This window comes from Siniperca chuatsi, linkage group LG18 (assembly GCF_020085105.1).
Source record: "Siniperca chuatsi isolate FFG_IHB_CAS linkage group LG18, ASM2008510v1, whole genome shotgun sequence".
Taxonomy (NCBI): domain Eukaryota; kingdom Metazoa; phylum Chordata; class Actinopteri; order Centrarchiformes; family Sinipercidae; genus Siniperca; species Siniperca chuatsi.
In genome coordinates this window covers 11,752,049-11,772,267 of record NC_058059.1, presented here as the reverse complement: position 1 = coordinate 11,772,267, position 20,219 = coordinate 11,752,049, and the positions used below count along the sequence as shown (strand labels likewise).

Below are 20,219 nucleotides of genomic sequence, written 5' to 3'. Positions count from 1 at the left end.
TTAACAAAACTGTAATTTAGGAACATGTATTTTCTATTACAAAAGTATTTTGGGTACGTGAGTCCTTGTACCAGTTGTACTGCAGTTGCTCCAATAATAAGATTTTAGACAAAACAATAATTCACATTTTTAAGCCACAGCTTTTTTGATCTGTTATCCGCAGGACTGTCAGATAGAAATGTTGACAGATGAAACCCTGAATCCAAAAACATGTAGTCGTCCATGGAAAGAAATTAAATACATTACATTTTCTGTGAGATCCCATTCATCCTCATAATGGATAACGCACCAACCAGTCTGCAGTAACACATTAACTCTTAACACCTTTTGAGGGAAAATGACTGGATGTTAATTAATATTTCCTAGAACATACTGCTTTGTAACTGTTTATAGCTCCATACTCTTTTCCTCTCTCTGTCTAATTTTTGTCTGTTCATGTTTGGGGAAAAGCTCAGAAACGGAGGGTAATTCTTTACAAATAACACTCTTCTCTTTACCCAACCCTCCTCCCCCCTTCTCTCTTTCTCTCCACCATCCTCCTCTTTTTTTGGCCCTGTGGCTGGTTCTCTCTCTGTCGGGCAGAACTGGCCTCTTCACCCCGGACATGGCCTTTGAGACCATTGTGAAAAGGCAGATTGGGAAGATTAAAGAGCCTTGCACCAAATGTGTGGACATGGTCATTTCTGAGCTAGTCAATACGGTTAGGCAGTGTACCAAGAAGGTAAAAAAATAACAGTAAATGGTGGATAGCACTTTTTTTAAATTTTCAATCCTCATCTGCAAAGTCCCTCTGCTTTTCACTCCCTTTTACTGTAACCACCTGGCTCTCTCCAGCCCTCGTTGTTTTTTGGACAGCGAGGGCACACCTGGAGTGGCAGGGTGGGCTGCGGTATACCTGCCTGCCTGCCTACTGTACCGCTTTGGACGGGTTTGGCTGGACAGGCTGGCCGTGGTAGAAAGCTGTGCTGAAGAAAACCAGTGTGGAGGCTGAGCAGTCATCAAAATATGGTTGCCTATAAAAGATTCAGTGTCAGAGCAGTCTCAACTCAGAATTTGAGTTTATGACTCTGATTAAAAGGCTTTGACTTTGACACTTTTAGCTTGGAATTGGGACACGGCTTACATTGTCTTTGAACCTCCTGTCCCTTTTGAGGCAGTCTCTCTGCAAGCTTTTGTCCACCGTTGCTCATGTTGTATCACGACTTTGGCGGGTTTTGGAATTGGTTTTGTACATTTTCTCAAGTAGTTTTCAAGTCAAATAGTCTTAGTTCTACTTGAGTAAGATACTCAGTCTGCCTTTTTAAGTCATTTGGAATACCTGGCAGCCACATTGGATGACCTCAGCGTCCAGACTTCCTTGTGTGTGAGACTGTAGCTGTGCACCTGCAGCAGACAGGAGCCATGACGATTATGTTTTAACTGCTCTTCAACAGGCCTCAGGGGCCCCACTCTCAGCTACAGAGGCTTGTGAGTGTGGCCAAAAGAAAGAGCAGTAGTCTGTTTCCAAAATGATCCACTGTGACCAAACAATTTCAACAGCGGTTGGACTGCAACAACCTGGAGGCCTTGGGATAATAAATGTTATGATTATGCTCCTGCTGGATGTCAGAGGAAAAGGAGGGATGGGTGGAGAAAGGGTGAACACCAGGAGGGATCAGGGTGTTTTGGCTGAACGTCGGGTTGCACAGCTGCGGTCTCGCGGTGCGTCGCTTGGAGTTTATGGCTGGTGAAGTTGTGCAGGCTGGGACCTCTCTCTATTTCTTCCTCTTTCTCTTGTCTTTTCTCTCTTTTTGCTCTTTATTGATAGAGAGAGACTCCAGCACTGTCCTTTTTTAGAATGGCTTCAGGGGAAACCAAATGTCTCACTTGCATTTTTTTCCTTCTGTGCTGTTTATCCCCCCCAACCTCCACACCTCTCCATGTCTTTTTTATCTTCAACCTGTTGTTTCTTCTGTTCCGTCTCCAATTTTTACCTTCCTCGTCTGCGTACTGTCCTTTTCCCTCGCCATCTGTTTTCATTCCTTTTGTTTTTATTTGTCTCACGCCTTCACTTTCTCACTTTTTTCCGTCTGGCTGTTCCTTTATGTCTTCTACCAACTCTTCATTTGGCGCTTTCACTTTTCCCTTTTTCTTGTCTTCTTTCTTTTTTCTTTTTACTCCTCTCTCCCGTGCCACCTGCCTATCCTACAGGACGGGGCTGTTCACCCCTGACCTGGCCTTTGAGGCCATAGTGAAAAAGCAGATCCAAAAGCTGAAGGAGCCCACACTGAAGTGTATAGATATGGTAGTGAGCGAACTCACCTCCACCATACGAAAGTGTAGTCAAAAGGTAAAATGCCAAAGAGAACCAAGCCACTTTCACTATCTCTGTTAATCGCACAGGTAGGGGTAGACCGATGGCTGGGCATTTTTTTCCTTAAGTATTGATATCAGGAGACGTATGAGAAAAAAAACTGGCATGAACTGCTTCCTTATAGTATTCTTGTATAGTATTTTTAAAAAGTGCCATTTATTATTAAAGAGTGACCCTGTGATTTAGATGGATATACTGACTTATTTAATTTTTTTCTATCTCTAAAAATGTTCTTACAATTGGGAAAATTATCACACTTCTCTTCTACGTCAATATGGAACTGCAAGGTTTTGTTGATTTACACTTACAGTGAATTAGGTTCTATGTTTAACATCCAAATGTAAACTAAAAATCAAAGCATCAGTAAGCATCCTAAGCCAAATTTAACCAAATTTAACACATGATGTAATTAGAATTTGTTTTGCCGTTATATATCCCTCAGAGATACTAAAACAAGAATCTACAGCCAAGCTTGCGGTTCTGTGAGGCTGTTCTTAAGCACAGCAGTGCTTTGAGCTTAATGCCAAAATTGTAAATTGTAAATGCCAAAAAGACAAAATTGTAAATTACAATTTTGACATGATGACGCTTAAGGAAAAGTCAAGGGATCACCAAAATCAATATCCTCTGGGAACCATGAATGCCTGTACAATAGATTAAATATTTCAGTCTGGACTAAAGTGGTGGGCCGATCAACCATCATCACAATCCCTAGAGCCATGCCGCTACTGTGGCTAGAAAGCATCACCCTGCCAATGTTCAATGTATTGAAATGAATTAATACATGTAAACTGATTCAGAATAAATACCCACACTAAACATTTGTGTTAAAAATATCATGATTAGAAGCTACTGTAGGTTACATGCATATTCAGAGCAGGTCTAACATTTGCAGATAAAAGCAAATACCCTAGATCTTTCCTTAAAAAACATGTCACCTCAGCCAGCAGATATCGGTCTATCCTTACCCCAGATCTTACTAGTGTAACCATATAACTTGCATTTTAATTAAACTTTCTTTGCCATTTGTCTTCTGTTAATTACTGGCCTTATAATGACAATTTAACAAATTGTTGCCTCTCAACCTGCATGATAATTTTCTTTCATATTTGACCTCATGATGTCTAAAAATCCTTTGATTTAAGTTGGTTAAAATCATATTATTTTCTGTCTTTTTCAGTATGGTTTAATATAGTGGAGTGACTGATTGTGTAGTTCCACTCACTGACTAAATTACGTACTTCGAGCATCTCTTTATTTCTCTTTTAATTTGTCTTTTGCCCTCTCCATACTGTCGTCCTCTAACCCTTTGAACCGGCTGCTTCCTCGCAAAGCAAATGATCAAAAGACAGCGTGACCTCCTTTGGATTTCTCTTCTCTGTCACACTTTTTTATCTTGATTTCACTTTCAGAGACATACTGTATTTAAAGATACTGTATTATAATATACAGTGTTTGGGAAAATCCACAAAGGGGTCAGTTTTGAAGTCTTCCTCCATCATCCTCTATCCCATCCTTCCCTCCCTGCTTCTTTGCATTGCATGTCAGTCTGAATCAATTTGAGTGCTTCTGCCTGCTGCCTTGTTTGTAAAAAAAAAAACCCATTTCTTTCCACTGTCAGTTTTGTGTTTCAGTGTCAGTTTATAAAAAATCTGAACGCTTCATCAGATTTTGACAACCTTAGTATGTCTTCAAGTTACCATGCACCTTTCCAGTAGCACATATTATACTGCTTTCAGTTGCTTAGACATCGAATACATTCACAATTTATTGGTTTTGTTTGTAAATGTTTTGTTTTCATGGTTTTCCCAGTTTTCTACTATTGGAGTGAATTCACAAGGTGTGAAAACCATTAAGTGTTCCTCATTAAATCAGTTAACAGTATTAATAATGGGACAATGGTGACATTGTTAATTATAGCTGCCACCTCTGCTTACCAAGTTGATTACACATATTTCGTAAAACTCAAAAGAGTGATTTGACTATACTATCAACAAGTTAAACTAACCAGATGCTGTAAATGTATGCTCTTACAAAAAAGAGATTTGGAGTTGTTTTTACACAGTGTGTTTGAGCTTTTCTGATTTGCTATAGATGATAACATTTAGAAAACTGACCATATACAGAGCTAAAATACTTTTCCTTAATCAAACCTTGCATGTAATTGTCCCTAACAGTACAAGAATATAACAAGCACAAGTGTACACCACACAGAAATATTTGTTGCCTGATAACAATTTTACATTGAATATGTGAATTACCTCAGCATTATTGCTAGTTGTAAATACCAAAAAATAACATAAATTTAAACATTATGTTAACTGTAAATTGGCACAACTGACACTTTGCTGAGCACCTTAGTTACTGTTTGGCACTGTGCAGTTTACAGTGATAACAGTGGCAGATTTACCATTTGAAATCTATGGTCATTTTTTGAAACAATGGGTCTTCGATTTCATACAGAAGCAAACAAAAGCTTCTTGTTTCTAGCTTACAACCGTTGTTTTTGTCAGCTGAAATGACAACTGCCGTTGTGTCTAGCTAGCTAATTAAGTTAACTCCATGAGTATTTTAAAAACTCTGTCTCCAGCTGTCTTATTAATGTCTCAATCGGACTATTTTTAAATATTAACCATGTAAAATTATCTCAGATATGCACATGATGGTTAAATACATGCTATAATGAGGCTAAAGCTATGGTAAAAAGTCAGCATCCTCATGTGTTGTTGGTCCACATAGAAGACATAGAAATAAAGAAACAGCACTGTTCTTGCATTGCAGGATATGGCCCGTTAGCCCTACTATTAGGCTACAGTACAGTATTATAAATAAACCAAATAAAGAGCAGGAGAGTGCAGCTATTGTTACTCGAATGTAGTTTTTGATAAACTCTGATATAGTGGCATCCAGGACCGACTTCCACTTTTCCATTTTTTTCCCTCTATTTTTCTAATGTAACCTGTAATCCAACAAAATAATGTAGTTAGCCAATGAAATGCTCCTTGGCTTTGGAAGGTTATTACTGAAGGTAGTAAGCTACTTTGCTGGGTGTGCTAATGTTTGCAGCTCAGTTTAGAGCAAACACACTGTTTAAATCCTTCCTTACACTTTTACTCTTGTGTTTCTGGTTTTGGAAAGGCAATTAATAAAGACCTGACCCTCCAAACTCTTTATATATAGAGTTATTGCTTTTACTACAGCCCCATGCACACTGTTTCAACACGAATTGCCACACCTGCTGCGCCTAGTTACGGTTGCAAAGCTATGATTGGACAATTGCTGTACGAATCTGTTTCAATTTGTGATATTGCCAGGAAAAAACAATGTGAGAGACACTTACACATTGACAATACTAGTTTTAATGCTAGTAATTAGATTGACATTCATCTTAACAGTGTGTCCCATTATTAGAAAGCATCTATTCTTTATGGATGTTCTCTGCTTTGTAATTGGACCAAACCCAGGAAGCGGTAAATCAACTTGGGAACCCAGAGGAGGTCTATTCATACCCACTCACTCACCAAACCATCTGACAGACATGAAAGATGCATTGTAACTTGCAAAGAAAAGGGAAGAAAACAGCATATATTTTTCTTTCTTGCGCTGTGATTTGGGTTTTGATTTTTCTTCTTTCCTCACACTTCTCCAAATGTTTTTGTGTCACATTGGAGGCCCACCAATCTCTGCGTTCGTGGGTTTGCAATGAGCTCATGGAAAAAGACCCACAGTGTGCTGGGAAAAAGAAACATTTTCTGCCAGGAACATTGTTTATTCTGTGTTTGTGTGGTAATATCACGGACTTTGCGCTATTCTTCTGCATTTGTTCCATATTGGCAACAAATAGACTTTTTGCACATAAAATCCACTCTTAACTCTAATCCACCCTCTGGTCAGGGTGTGCAAAGACTAGAGCTGGTTCTGTGATAAACTCCTCCAAACATAACCTGTTTAATTTTGTTTCTGTAACGTATTTTGTTGTATTGGTGGAACTGTGTGTTGTGGTTCAGTGAGATGAGTAATATAGTGGTTTACTGAAGCTTGTATGTAGATTTGAGAGTGTGTGTGTTATTTATTTTTTATTTTTTTGCTACCTACCGACTGTGTTCTGTGCTCACAGCTGGCTCAGTATCCCATGTTGAGAGAGGAGATGGAGAGAATCGTCACCCAGCACATCAGGGACCGAGAAAGCCGCACTAAGGGACAGGTAACACAAGAAAACAACTACACACACAGTAAGAAAGTTAGTGGTTTGTGGTGCTGGTTGGTTTGATTAGAACAATGATAAACTTAACATTGTTTTATTCATTTTTACGTTATATTTAATAATCTGAGTATCTTTTGATTGTTTAGAAAGTAAAGCACCACATAGCAATGCATGCTAACACACATACTGCGCCAGTTTTCACAGGGATTGCCCACTTTTTCTACAAACTTATGCCACCAGAATATTTTGAAAAATTAATGAAATGTGTAGAAGGAAAATTCTACACATATTAGCATTATACAAACATAAAGAAAATCAAAAAATCAAAATCAAAAAAATCTTAGGTGAAATGAATTTTGCTAGTTGTAGTTTTCTGCTGCAGTAGCTTTTAATAATAGCATTACAACAAGACATGACAGGCTTGAATGTCAGCTTCTTGGGAAGCTATGAATTTTCTGGGTCTCTCTCTCTGTTCAGGTGTTGCTATTGATAGACATAGAGTTGTCTTACATGAACACCAACCATGAGGACTTCATTGGATTTGCCAAGTGAGTTTCTCTTTTTTCTTCTCCATTATAGAGTATATAAATCTATGGTCACTGCAGTGTTTAGTGCATCAGTTCATGTGCAGTTTAAGGCCAAAATCCAGTATCTCCTGATGTGTTTTGTTGTGCAGCGCTCAGCAGAGGATCAGCCAAATGAACAAGAAGAAGGCAGCTGGCAACCAGGTACTTCACACTAAACATACTGTCATGTCCGGTGTAAACCTTTGCCCTTTGACGGGTTATACTACATTTTACAGGTTATAGTACAGAGTCATTCTCTTTAAACTACAGGAACATGATTCCAGACTGAACTCATCCAGTGTGTTTCGTCTGTGGCCAGCAAAATGACATCTGAACTTCATACAGTCTTTCCCCAAGGCTTTATTCTGTTAGCACTCAGCTCTCTGTTTTGCCCATGCTAAATGTAGCACAGCTATACAGTATCTTGTTACCCTGGGCAACAGTCCATATCCTACACAATGCAGCCCTGTACAGCTCTTGTGTATGTTACACACTAATGGACAACAGTTGTCAAATCTTGAAACAGTTGTCCTTTTGGTGAAAGTCACCGTGATGTCAGCACAAACTGAGGTCTGTTGCAAAATATCAGACCTCAGTTTTATCGAGATAAAACTCAAATACCTCTGCCAGGGTTACACAATTCATTACACAAGTCATTTTAATAACAGAAAATGGTCTGAAATTTTAAATCTCCATCTGGATCTCGAAATGCATCCAAATACACAAAGTAATAGACAATTATTCAATACATGTGACTGATTCAAATTTAAGTAAGTGTGAAAAATGTTTTTAAAAATGGTCATAATGTTAAGAAATCCAGGATGTTCACTTTGTGGATACAGACTAAGAACAAATAACCTTCAGTATCTCATGGTGCCTTTTTCATGGCTTTACTTTCCACAAAACTTTACTTAAATTTGTTGACACGTTTTTTTTGATGTGTGCTAAATAACAGACAGTCAAACACAGTAACAAGACCTACAGTAACTGGCTACTGTAGATACATCACAATATCAGATCAATAGCACAATGAACACATTGAAGGTAAAATAACTTACTAATATAAGATTTTGCATGATTTACATTCTGCTTTTGCCCACTGTAGATCTTCTTCTATTTTTCCCACATTTTAATCTTACTCTTTAATCTTATTCTCTTCTCTTGGTTTTTTGGTGTATATAATTTTTTCCCCTCTTGTTTCCTCTGAGTGATTTATCTTTCTGCTGTGTCTTATTTCTCTTTTTGCTGTGTTGTGTCTTCCTCTCTGTGGCTTTTCTGCTTCAGGATGAGATCATGGTGAGTAGTGTGTGTGTGTGTGTGCGCGTGTGTGTGTTTGAAGTGTGAGTGTGTGAATCTCTGCATGTCTGCAGGCTTTTATGCGTATGTGCTCATGTTTTTACGCTCTGCATATGTCAGGATACATGCATATATGTTTAAACTTATATGTCTTTTATGTGTGCTGGGTTATAATTGATAGTGGATTCATGAGTGTGTGTATGAATGTGTGTGTGTATGAAAATGAGCTTCATAACTACCAGTAGATGGGCAGGTGGCTGTGGTGGGGGATCCTTGGCTGCTTCCCTTTCCTATCTTTTTCAGCTGTATCCTCCCTGCAGGCACACACACTTGCACTCATACACACGCTTTTACACTACAGGATGACAAACACACTGTAAAATGTTATCCTACACGGCATCTTTCAGTCATGTTGAAAGGCTCAGTTTGGAGATGCTCATTGTGACTCCAACACTGAGGCACAGTTTGCCTCCCAGCAGCAGTTTGAACTAGATAAAGAGTATGTCACTTATATATTCTTGAATTGCATCGCAAAGAAAAGGAGAGTGAAGACCAAGAGAGAGATCAAAGAGTGAGAAAAGAGATTTTCTTTTCTTGAAGGCAGTTATCAAACATTGTTATTCACAAGTCACTAGACTTCTTCCCTTTATCTCCCTCTTTTATTGCCTGCCTCTCCCCAATTCATCCAAAGTAGCAGTAGGCCAGGGAAAATGAAGACCTGCAGTGAGTCAGCCATATGTCACCTCCATAGCTGTCAGTTGTCTAACAACCACCCAGTTTGGGGTCAAAGGTTAGGGGCACTTTGTAAACAAAGTGGTGATCTTCACTTCCTGTTTACAGATGGATGTAGTTGGCCCCACAGCTTCTGTTCTCCTGATTTAACACGCTCCCGGCCTCCCTACTGAAAACTGTAGGACCCCTTAAAACCCAAGTTTATGGACTTATCATTAAATATGCTGATGGAAAGTTACATTGCTTCTTATTTAATCTCTTAAATCATCAGTGGGTCCATGGTGATAGGCAGCCAAGTTTTGTTCAAACCCACAGAATTTTAATTCTAGTCCAGATCTGAAACTCTCTAAAGATCCCAAATACATATGCTGAATGACAGGGGAATAGTTAGACTTTTTTCATTTAATCATTTAATATAAGGTTGTTTTTTATTTGAAGTTTTTCCTTATCTGAGTTGAGGGTCTAAGAGATAGTGTTGTATGTTGTCCAGATTGTAAAGCCCTTTGAGACAGTTTGTGATTTTGGGCTATTGATGAAAAGAATTACACACACTGACTCTGAACCCAAATTTAATTCAATATGTAAATATCATATCTTCGTCAGGTCCTGACGATCGAAATGTTGTCTGTTCAAATAAATGTATGGTTTGGAGTCAGTGCAGGCGTTACTCTTTTTTTTAAATCATTTTGATTATGGGCAGTATAAATAAAATTGACTTGTAATGATGCACCCTTATAAAAAGTGAATCTTTGATTTGATTATTTTACTCTATGAGTCTATACATCTAAACATCAGATATAGAATATATACTGTATGTCGCATTGTCACACAGTGTGGAAAAAACTTTTTTCTAACTAGCAATTTAAGAGGAAATTAAACATTAGAGAATGGGGACAAGTGAGGTACACTTGTAGATGGAGAGAATACCCTAAGAACAGCGGCTGGAAATGAAAGGGAACTGGATTTTGATCAGTTCAGCCCCCCAAAGTTTTATCACTCCACCACTTCTATTCAAGAAGTACATACAGAATAAAACAGACCGCCTCCTGCATTTCACTGCATGGTCTCAAAAAGGTTTGACATGGGCCAGTCTTGTTGTAGCCTCCTTACTTGTCCTTGCCCCCACCCTGCTTGCTGTCCCCTTGCTGCCGTCCCAGCAGCCAGCTGTAATGTGCTGGTAGTTGACCAACCTTGTGTATTTGGCCTTTACTAAATGCCCTGCGTTGGCGTAGCTATGTAACGTTCTCTCCACATTCTCATTCAGCCGGAGAGAGGAGTTAGCGATCGGTTCAAGGTAAATAACATGCACACCATGTACTGTATGTGTGTATAGTTTCTGTATGGTGGAAAGAATGAAATACAAGATAGAAAAAGAGAAAAAAAAGAGTGTGAGGAATGTGTTTATAGTTATGTAGGTGAACGTCACCCTACTGTTGTTTGTGGCAGTTGCTTCTTATCTCCACTAGAAGCAGTACATTACATTTTACTGTGCTAACGCATACATGTTAGTGTAGGTACGTACTGTATGTGTGTTACATCTACAGGCTGACAACTATGATGTGAAGTTTGTGACGTGTGTGGGAAATGCTGATTTTTGCCTGCTGTACATTATTTATAGTCACTTTCCTTTTTGTCTGTGTGTCTGTCTGTCTCTCAGGTGATCAGGAAGGGCTGGCTGACCATCAACAACATCGGCATCATGAAGGGAGGAGCCAAGGAGTACTGGTTTGTCCTCACCGCCGAGTCCCTGTCCTGGTATAAAGATGACGAGGTGAGACGCTGTTCACACACCATCACGCATACACACAAAAATTACGACTGTTTGCACCTGCGCATTTCTGTATTTGCACACTTTTTGATTAGATTCCCATTAGCGCTCGGAGCTGCAGGCTTGATGTCTTGAATCTGATGATGTGAATCATCCGTCAGCTACCAATCAAATCTTCAGTGCATCAGTCACATTGACAACTGGCATTTGTTTATCTGCTTGGTAGCGTTGTCCAAAGAACAAAATAAGAGTAAAATAATATGCAGCCTTTGTCATGAAAAGGGAAAAGAAGGAACTCAGCAAAATCAACTGCAGCAAAGTACTCTTTTGTTATTAAAAATGACATTTTTGTATTTTTGCATGATAAAGGATTATTGGGATGCAAAGCAGAGCCTGGCTGATACTGAAATGATTGAGATGTTCTGTAGCTGTGATTATGACTACAGCTATGGCTGTGCTTTGGTTAGTGTATAGTGGGTGTAACACTAATGCAGGGATTGTATGTGTGCATTGACGTAGTTGTGCTGGCTGAGCATTGCATTGAAGCTATTGTATTCCTGAACTGTCTGTCATATCCATAGCACCATAGATACAACCACAAATGCAACCACTGGAAAAAAAAATCCAAGCTGATTTCACAATCATCCCTGCAACCCAGTGATTTTATAACTGAATTGTCATATTGAAATGTCATTAAGCCCCTCTGGCTGTTGTGTAATCTTGTGATCAGACTAAACTACACTGGGACATTACATTTTATTGTGAGAGCTATCTACATCTTTACTGCACATCACCACCTGTGTTTGAATCATCTAACAATTATGCATCTAATATTAACAGCAGGATTTTTATAATATTTTCCAAGAAATTACAATACCAGGAGAATTATTTCAGTTGGATCTGAGTTTATTCTCCATGAGTTTCCACCACCCGAGAGATGCAAAGTTTCTTTTCCACTTTCTGGTCCAAAATTCATTCCAGGTTATCCCACTGGCAAAAATGACTGTTGGTCCTCTGCATGCGGAGATGATTTGACCCGGCATGCTTTGTTACTGGACCGACTGGTCAAAGCGATGTCCCATGATGCTTTGCAGAACTATTAGGAGCTAGCCACAGTCTCACTGTCTCCAGGCCTTAGCCACAGCCGCTCTGCTCACTGACATAAGTGTGTGTGTGTGTGTGTGTGTGTAACATTGAGAAGGACCTTTACAAAGAGTCAGGACCCCCCAGCATGTCAGACACTGAAGCTGGTACACACATGTGCATACCAGAGCCCCCTGCCCTGCCCTGTTCCCAATTACACACACACACACACACACACACACACACACACACACACACACACACACACACACACACACACACACAAGCTGCTTCTAATAAATGTACTTCATTTCAAAGAAGGGGCACAGAGCAGCAGAGGGACTGGATTGTAGGGGAGGAGGCAGGAGTGTCTCTTGTTAGCTGGTTAGCAGTTAGGAGTAACAAGGACCATGTGAAGGGAGAGAAAGTGGGGGAAGAGAGGTGGGGAGTGGGGACACAGAGGGGGGAGACAGGGAGGAGGAGCAAGGGCTTGGGTGGACGTTTTGCTTTTATATTCCCCCTTCCTACCTTTTTCCTCCCCTCATTTCCCATCGCTCCCTTATATATCCTCAAAGGTTTATCCCCAAACCAGAGGAAACTCTTCTTCACCCCCCATCTGTCTGTCCGTCTCTCCATCCTCTTTCTGCCTCAATCTTTCCTCGTCACCCTCTCCTTCTCTTCTGTCCCCTCCCTCCGTCTTTCCCTCGCTTCTTGTATTGTATATTTATTTGAACATGGAGCTGCAAGACCCAAAACCAACACACGGTGCTGGTGTTCAAGCTCAGAGCCAAGGCTGAAGGGCACTGCAAATGTTTTTTTTTTTGTTTTTTTTTAAAAAAAGAGAAACTTTCCATTTTGTTTTCTATCCAAGCTGAAAATTTTTACATAGTCCAGTCACACAAGCACACACCGCACTAGAGGTTAGAGTGCTCCTGAGGGCTTATACTCACATGTGCACCTGGGTGGATACTTGCCAAAATACACACAGTTGATAAAAAGTTGGAAACTTTTTCATGTTTAGATAAAAAAAGGTATCACTGCCTGCAGAGTAAAGCTGTTTTTTGTGCATCTTTTTGTGCAGTTTTAAATTTACATACAGACACACGCACATGTTTCTTTACACCAACTCGAAAACAGCGCAGCACCGTTTTATTGACTGCCTCTCGTCATGGGGAAAACCCTTGCCGCAGCCTGGTAACACACACTCACAGAAACACACATGCACACACCACCCCCAGACACTAATAATAACTTTCAACCGAACGAGTGGTGCCAGGATGTTTTGGTTAGCGTGCGTGTGTGTGTGTGAGTGTGTAAATGTGTGTGTGTGTGTGTGTGTGTGTGTGTGCCTAGAAACCTTCTGGTCTGTATTACCACAGGACATGCCAATTCTTTGAATCAGGCTGCTCTGTAGCTTAAAGCTTCCCCAAACAGAGGGAAGGAGGGAAGGAGGGAAGGAGGGAGGGAGGGAGGAAGGGAGAGAGATGTGAATGAAGAAAAAATGGTTGAAAAGAAAACAAAAATGTACATAAAAAAGACCCACATGACTGTGATCTTATAGACTGCCAGCACATATGATATTCATATATTTTTAAAATCATATTCATACAATTGCACATTCATACAGAAACAAAACACACACAGTTAAATAAGTTGGAGATATTGCTTTGCTGTCCTTTAGTGGCTGTAGGACGTATTTTCTTTGGGTGCCCCTTTTGGCTCTTTGTGGGTGTGTGTGTGTGTGTGTGTGTGTGTGTGTGTGACTGTGTGTGTGCGCGTCTGCCCGGGTTTCCCTGCTCCTGCTGTAAAGCTGCCAGAAAGCCAGACTCGCCTGGTGATCCCAGTTGTAAACATCCTGGGGGGAAACAGCAGACTGCTGCTTTCAACGCACTCACCAGAAACATGTCTGCTATACGGTGTGTGTGTGTGTGTGTGTGCCTTTTTGCCACGTGCGTGTGCATGCACTTATGTGTGCTTGTGTGCATGTTCCTGGGGCTGCGAGATGGTGGCAGGGCTCTAAATGGAAACAGGTTGGTTTGCGGTTTTCATTCCTGCAGACGATGCTCTGTGATGGGACACCATGTGAATGTTTCTGCCCTCTACTTTGCTTTTGTGTACTTGAGCGAGAGAGAGAGGGAGTTCAGAATGAGGTACGCTGTGGCTTCGCTTTATCAAAGACAGGCGAGCTGGAAGACAAACTTCGGCCCCGGTGAAGAGGTGGAAAGGAAAACATAATGGAAAACGAGAGAGGGGGTCTAGCTAAACTTATAACGTTTCACATGACGTCATCTACAAACACTAAAGCCGCAAACAATTTTCTGTCTTTTTTTGGGAGAGCTATACAAAGACTCTGGCGAATAGACAATGACAGAGTGGCTGCTCTTTCAGCATTTTTGTATGGTGGCTTCCTGCCTCTCTGCACATTACATGGTCATTTGAGGTAAAGCAGCCACAAGTTGATGCAGGGAAGGCAGAGATGTAATTGTACATTTTGGTCAAGAGTGCAATGCAATGCTGGGGGTTTACTGTGGGTTTTAGTTATCTTTTTGGGTAAGTGTTCATTTTTTTCTGTGTGGTTGAACTTTTTCTGGCTTCAGCTCTCAGTTAGATCTTTCGGTTTTGTAGAAAAATAAACATGCTGAGAATGTCATACAACCATCCCTTATATTTATATGAATGTGCATCAATATGGGATTTCCCATTTTGTGGATTAGTATTTGTTTAATCTCTGTGTAACTTGCTTGAGAAAATAAAAATAGACACAATGTCAATAGTAGATATCTAAGCATCTTTATTTCAAGTATTTCAAACAAATTTAACAGTTTTATCTTCATCAGATTTCACTCTTGGTTCATTGACAAATCAAACAATGCAAAAAACTATATACAGCAAAAAAAATGTTTGACCTTATGTATCCATCACTCATAAATCCAAGATAGGCAAGGGCCAGGCCTCTGTGGTGGAGCCTTTGGGTGCTTTATTTAGGCTTGTGCCCGGGCTTGTCCAGATGGACGAAGGGTGGTGCTGGGTGTTCCCACAGCCTGATTTGCTTGTGCCTGATGGATGCCCTCTGGAGCTCTTTCTTGTTCCACTTTCAGACACTGTGAGTTGTCCCGTGCTTCCCCGGCCAGCCTAACCAATGTGCAGACTACTGTACAACCACTACTTCCTGAACAGGTAGTCTGAACACTGGGCAGGCGGGCTGGGCGGCTGAAGGATGCTGTGGAGAAGGTTTTACTGATGCCACCACAGAGAAGCTCACGCTTTCAGTATGAAGATGCTATCAGATTCATTCACACACACTCTAAACTAACTAAATTATACTCACTGTGATTCCAGTATCAGAGTCCAGCTCCTTCTGCTCTCATAGTCTGACTGCTACAAAGTGCTGATCAGGCTGATTGTGCGGGCTGGAGGAGAAACAGCGTGTGTGGGATGGATGAAGGGGCCGGCAGAGAGGTGAAGGAGGAGGAGGACGAGGAGGAGAGGTTAAACAGATGTGATAGCCACTGATTGGCAGATTCAATGACATTCCCTCCTGTTTGCCCTCCTGTTTCCTGCTGTGAGAAGCAGCATTCCAGACTGAACTCTGGAGGAGAAACAAAAGACCCAGAAATGCATTTTGGATATTTCTCGATGACATAAAGGGACGTTGAAGAGCAATAAATCCATGTGATACATCTGATGATTTATTCAGTGAATTCTGTGTATTTTTGGGGATATTATATGTAAAAATCTTCAATTATTTATTATTTTTTTTCAAACTAAGGATTATTTTTGTTGTGAAAGAAGGAAAATGCCAACTCAGTGCCATTTTCTTTGCAAAGCCCTTTCTAGTTCTGTTTGCTGAAATTAAAGCAGACGACACACAAAGATAGGGAAAGACGAGCACAAATGTATAAACACACACAAAGGGTCATACCCCATTTAGCGCTAATTTGTACAACCTAAACTTGATTTGACCCCACTGACCCCCAGGCCAAAAATAAATAAATAAAAACCAGGCTATTTCACGATACGTTAAACAGTTTAAAAAACTGGTAAGATGAATCTGTCATTAAAAGATAAAAACACCCAAAAGCCAGCTCTCTGGTCTCTAAGTGCTCTTAAGCTCTCTTGGTTAGAAACATATCAGTGAATAGTTGTGGTCAGCTGAGATCATACTAAGTCTGACCCAACACCTCCCACTCAAACATTGGAATACGTAAACTTTCGTCTCCTTGACACATGCCAAACGGAAAGAAATTTCTCCTTGCGGAGGAAATACCTGTAACTTGACAATCGCCCTTCTCATCTACATATCTTGCTGTCTTGCTGCTTCTCTTCTTCTTGGCTGATATTTGTTTTGTCTCCTTCTTGACTGGTTAGCCCCAATTCATTTCCCGACATCCTTTCATTCAACACTGCCGCACTGTTGAGGCAAAATCAGGCTGATCGTGTTCAAACGCTACTTCTGCGTCGTTTGGATTTGTCTACCGAAACTTCCCGGAGCAAAAAAAAAAAACGCCCCGGTGGCAAGCAAGGTGGACCGGCTGGAGGCTCGACGTGGCAAAGGACTGGCCATCAAGTTTCCCCTTCAAGAGACAGAAGGAGAAAAAGGAACGAGAGAGAGAGGAGATATGGAGAGAGAAGGAGGAGGAGCTCGATGGCCCCCCATTTTTCCTCTCCTCTCTTCTTCCTCTCTCCCCTCCCTCTGTCTGGCTTTTTCCCCCCTCTGTTCTTTCTGTCTTCTCTGGCTTTTGGGGAGAAAGTGGAAGGTCAAAGGTGAACAGGAAGTGAGACACATTCATTTGGCGTGTGTGTTGTAAAGTTTGGAAAGGGAGTGAAGGATTGGCTGCAGAGGGAGGGAACTTTTTAGTGGAAGCGTATGTGGGCAGATGGGAGGATGTCTGCGTTTGTGTGCTCACGTGGAGGCATAAGTGTTTCGTAAAGCGTCTGCATGTCCTTCCCTTCTATCTAGTCTATGTGCACATCTCTACTTATGGTACATGTGAGAGTATATGTGTTTTTGGTGTGATGGATGTGTGTGTAGGAGTGGGGCTGGAGGAGAGTAGAGGCTCCATGGTCTTTGTAGCAAGGGCAGGAATGTCGGCGTTTTCTTGGCAAGCAGGAGGAAGCCTTGTAATAACTCCAGATGTGCAGCCCTGTGGTCTCCATCTCTCTCTTGCTCCCTCTGTTTTTACTTCTAAAGCTGATTTCCTCTCCCTGTCCAACTCGAATAAAGAGCCCTTTATGCAGCTCTGCAGCCTTCCCAACATACACACACACACACACACACACACACACACACACGGAGTGGGGGGCTGGTGCTGGTGCTGGTGAAGGGTGACATACTACTGGTAAATCAGAACCAGAGCAAAAGAGGTTGTGTGTGTGTGTGTAGAGGAGGAGGTGTCCGTGTGATTCACAGTTGCGACATAAGTAGTCAAAGCTTGCCTCCTTCACCTTCTTCGTTTCACACACCCACACTCACACCCACACACACACACACACTCACATTTAGGTTTTATTCTTACCTCTGGCAGACAGGAGTAATCAATGCTAGTTGTGTGTGTGTGTGTGTGTGTGTGTGTGTGTGTGTGTGTGTGCAGAGGTGGCCAAGGCAGTGTGTTTGTTTTAGCTATGGTTTCTGAGCTCCGACCTGAGCTCCAAATCAAAGCAGGCACAATCCCAGGAGAGACGAGTCAGCAGTACCAGCAGAGATGGAGGGATGTGGAGGGAATGTGAGAGAAACGGAGAGGAAAATGGAGATAAAAAAAGGAAGCAGCTTAAAAATGTGGGGTGAAAAGGGAGGTGAAATGATGGCCGGCGAGCGGGGAGCTTCAGCAGAAATAAAAAATGTAGCCGAGAAACAAGACAGAAATCCGTCCTCATTATTGTTGCAGTTAAGTTTCGAGTGTAGGGATTGGAAGGAGTGAATTTTAATGGGTGGGTGGGGGGAGCGCTGCGGTCGCACAAACATTGTTTCCACTGTTTGGATGACCAGGCAGGCAGCTTCCTTTTCAAACTCTTAGTCATTTAAGAAATACTGAGAAAGTATGCACACACGCACACACACACCCAGTGTAATCTGTGATTCCATGTCATGAAATAGTGCTGGTTAATATTGTCATGAAAACCCTCAAGTTTCTGAATTTGTTTTTCCTTGTATTTTGATATTGCATAAAGCGAACGACTCCGTCAATTTGTGTGGGTGTAATTGTATCTTTCAAGTGTTTGGCGAGGCTAAGCGTGTGAACACCATACTGTAGATTTGTGTCTAACCCGATAGCCAAACCCATAAAGGCAGCCCCAAAAATGCGAGTGTCATCAGTTACAGTGAAAGCTCACAGATAGTTTTCAGTCTAGAGATAGCATGTCAAATCATGCTTATTCTTGTTGGATAACATGAACGTCAACCACATAATAGCTTGTTTTTTATTTTCTTTCTCCCTCATAATATCATATCATTATTATTTCTTTGTTGTAGTATTCAGATCCTTTACTTAAGTAATACTTAAGGAAAAGTACGTAAGTATTATCGGCAAAATGTACTTAAAGTATCAAAAGTAAAAGTACTCGTTCTGCAAAAAAATGCCCCTGTGAGTGATAATTTATTAGGTTGTTAATACTGATTCATCAATGTGTAAGCAGCATTGTACTATTGTAGCCAGTCAAAGTGTAGCTAGTTTTAACTTACAGTTAGATAGTTTAGTGTCACAATATAAATCTGAGGGGTCATGGGATGATTAATTGGGCAGAAAATAGTTCTGTTACACACATTTGTATTAACAAAAAAAAGATTTGACTTTTTGTGAAATATTGGATACTTTTAGCCCTTTGGACCTTGACCACTTATTTAAGTGAAACCATCTGAGAAGTTTAGAACGGCTAACAACTAAAACTAGTAACTACAGCTGTAAAATAAATGTAGTGGAGTAAAAAGTACACTATTTCCCTTTGAAATGTAGTGGAGCAGAAGTATAAAGTAGCATAAAATGGAAATACTCATGTAAAGTTATTTCAAATATAGGCATATATATAGTTCAAATATAGGCACAGTCAACTGTCTCACACACACACTCACTGGTGATAAGACACTAATAAAGATAAACAGAAATGGTCAAGAAGGCTTCTCTATTTTTGCTGCCTTTTAAATGTAAAGAATATTAGGCTCAGAGATAAAAGATACAGCCTACAGGACGGTAGAAAAAAGTGAGAAACACACAGAATTGACAGCTAAATGTTAGTGGAAGGAATCAAATCGACTGAAGTTAATGAAAGTGAGCAAAAGATAATGGATGAAGCAAAAATGTGAGAACTTTTAGAAGAAAACTGAAAAGATGTAATGATGGAAAAATGTTAAGAATGCTACCAAAACCAGTAATGAATAAATTACTGTGTCTCATTGTAAAAGAAAACATTAGAAAAGGGGGTTAGAGGTTTTAAAAGAGAAACAAGAGATGAGTGAAGACCGCAGCATGTCAGAGGGAGCCAAGGAGGTACACAGGGTGGTTTGTCAATAATTCAAAGTTTATCCTGCCTGACTGAAGAGATAAATGAGTAATGTATGTTTTTCTTTCTGTAAATTATAATTTTTTCTCCTGATCCCCCCCTCCCCCATATCCAGAGCATAATGTCATTACAAAAATCATAAGAGAAACAAAGCCTGGGATTAGACCCAAACAGACATGGGACAGATAAAAAGAAACCACACTGGTGTGCACTTAATGTCTTTTGGTATGTTGTTGTATACACCCTGCGTGTGTGTGTGCGTGTGTGTGTGTGTGTGTGTGTAGTTAGTAATTTTGTCATATGTATGTGAGACTCTGCAGGCTCCTTTGAAGGAGGATTGACAGACATTTAAAGATTACTGCACGTGTTTAATAACACATGGCATGAACTTTTAGTGTGTCATGTGTTATAGCTTTTAAATAATATATTCTCATGTTGGCTGTATATATACAGTATTTATGGCTATTTTATACTTTTTGTTATATATTATGTTATTTTATTATATTTTGTCTTAATGCCTGACTTTTCCATGATTCCTTGAATGAGATACAATATTTAACCTTGACATAAGTGAGAGATTTTTATGTTCATAAATATCAAGTTTTACAAGACTAGATTTACTGTAAATGTGTAAAGTAAAAAAAAACTCTCTCCATTCTTGGAACTGCCCACCATTGGCACAATCATGTCATAAAAATATACTCTGTCCAAACACACCCTCTG

At 40.4% G+C, this 20,219-nt stretch overlaps 1 protein-coding gene and 1 long non-coding RNA gene across 17 annotated transcripts in view; one reads left to right on the top strand and one right to left on the bottom strand.

The window, feature by feature from the left end:
- The window catches only part of dnm1a (dynamin 1a), a 59,247-nt gene that overhangs the window by 21,168 nt on the left and 17,860 nt on the right, over positions 1–20,219 (top strand). For 6 of the 16 annotated variants that reach the window (XM_044174245.1, XM_044174242.1, XM_044174241.1 and 3 more), the window contains exons 10-16: positions 583–721; positions 6,471–6,557; positions 7,035–7,105; positions 7,234–7,285; positions 8,408–8,419; positions 10,416–10,445; positions 10,809–10,922. In XM_044174245.1, coding sequence (XP_044030180.1) covers positions 583–721; positions 6,471–6,557; positions 7,035–7,105; positions 7,234–7,285; positions 8,408–8,419; positions 10,416–10,445; positions 10,809–10,922 — 505 coding nt within the window. Of the gene's footprint in view, positions 1–582; positions 722–2,190; positions 2,330–6,470; positions 6,558–7,034; positions 7,106–7,233; positions 7,286–8,407; positions 8,420–10,415; positions 10,446–10,808; positions 10,923–20,219 lie in introns of all 16 variants that reach the window. The other 10 variants (XM_044174249.1, XM_044174247.1, XM_044174255.1 and 7 more) reach the window with 5 other exon arrangements.
- On the bottom strand, positions 14,770–18,521 carry LOC122865595. Its single transcript, XR_006375503.1, has 2 exons — positions 16,270–18,521; positions 14,770–15,591 (listed from the first exon to the last, which is right to left on the bottom strand). It is a non-coding gene; the product is annotated as an uncharacterized LOC122865595 (long non-coding RNA).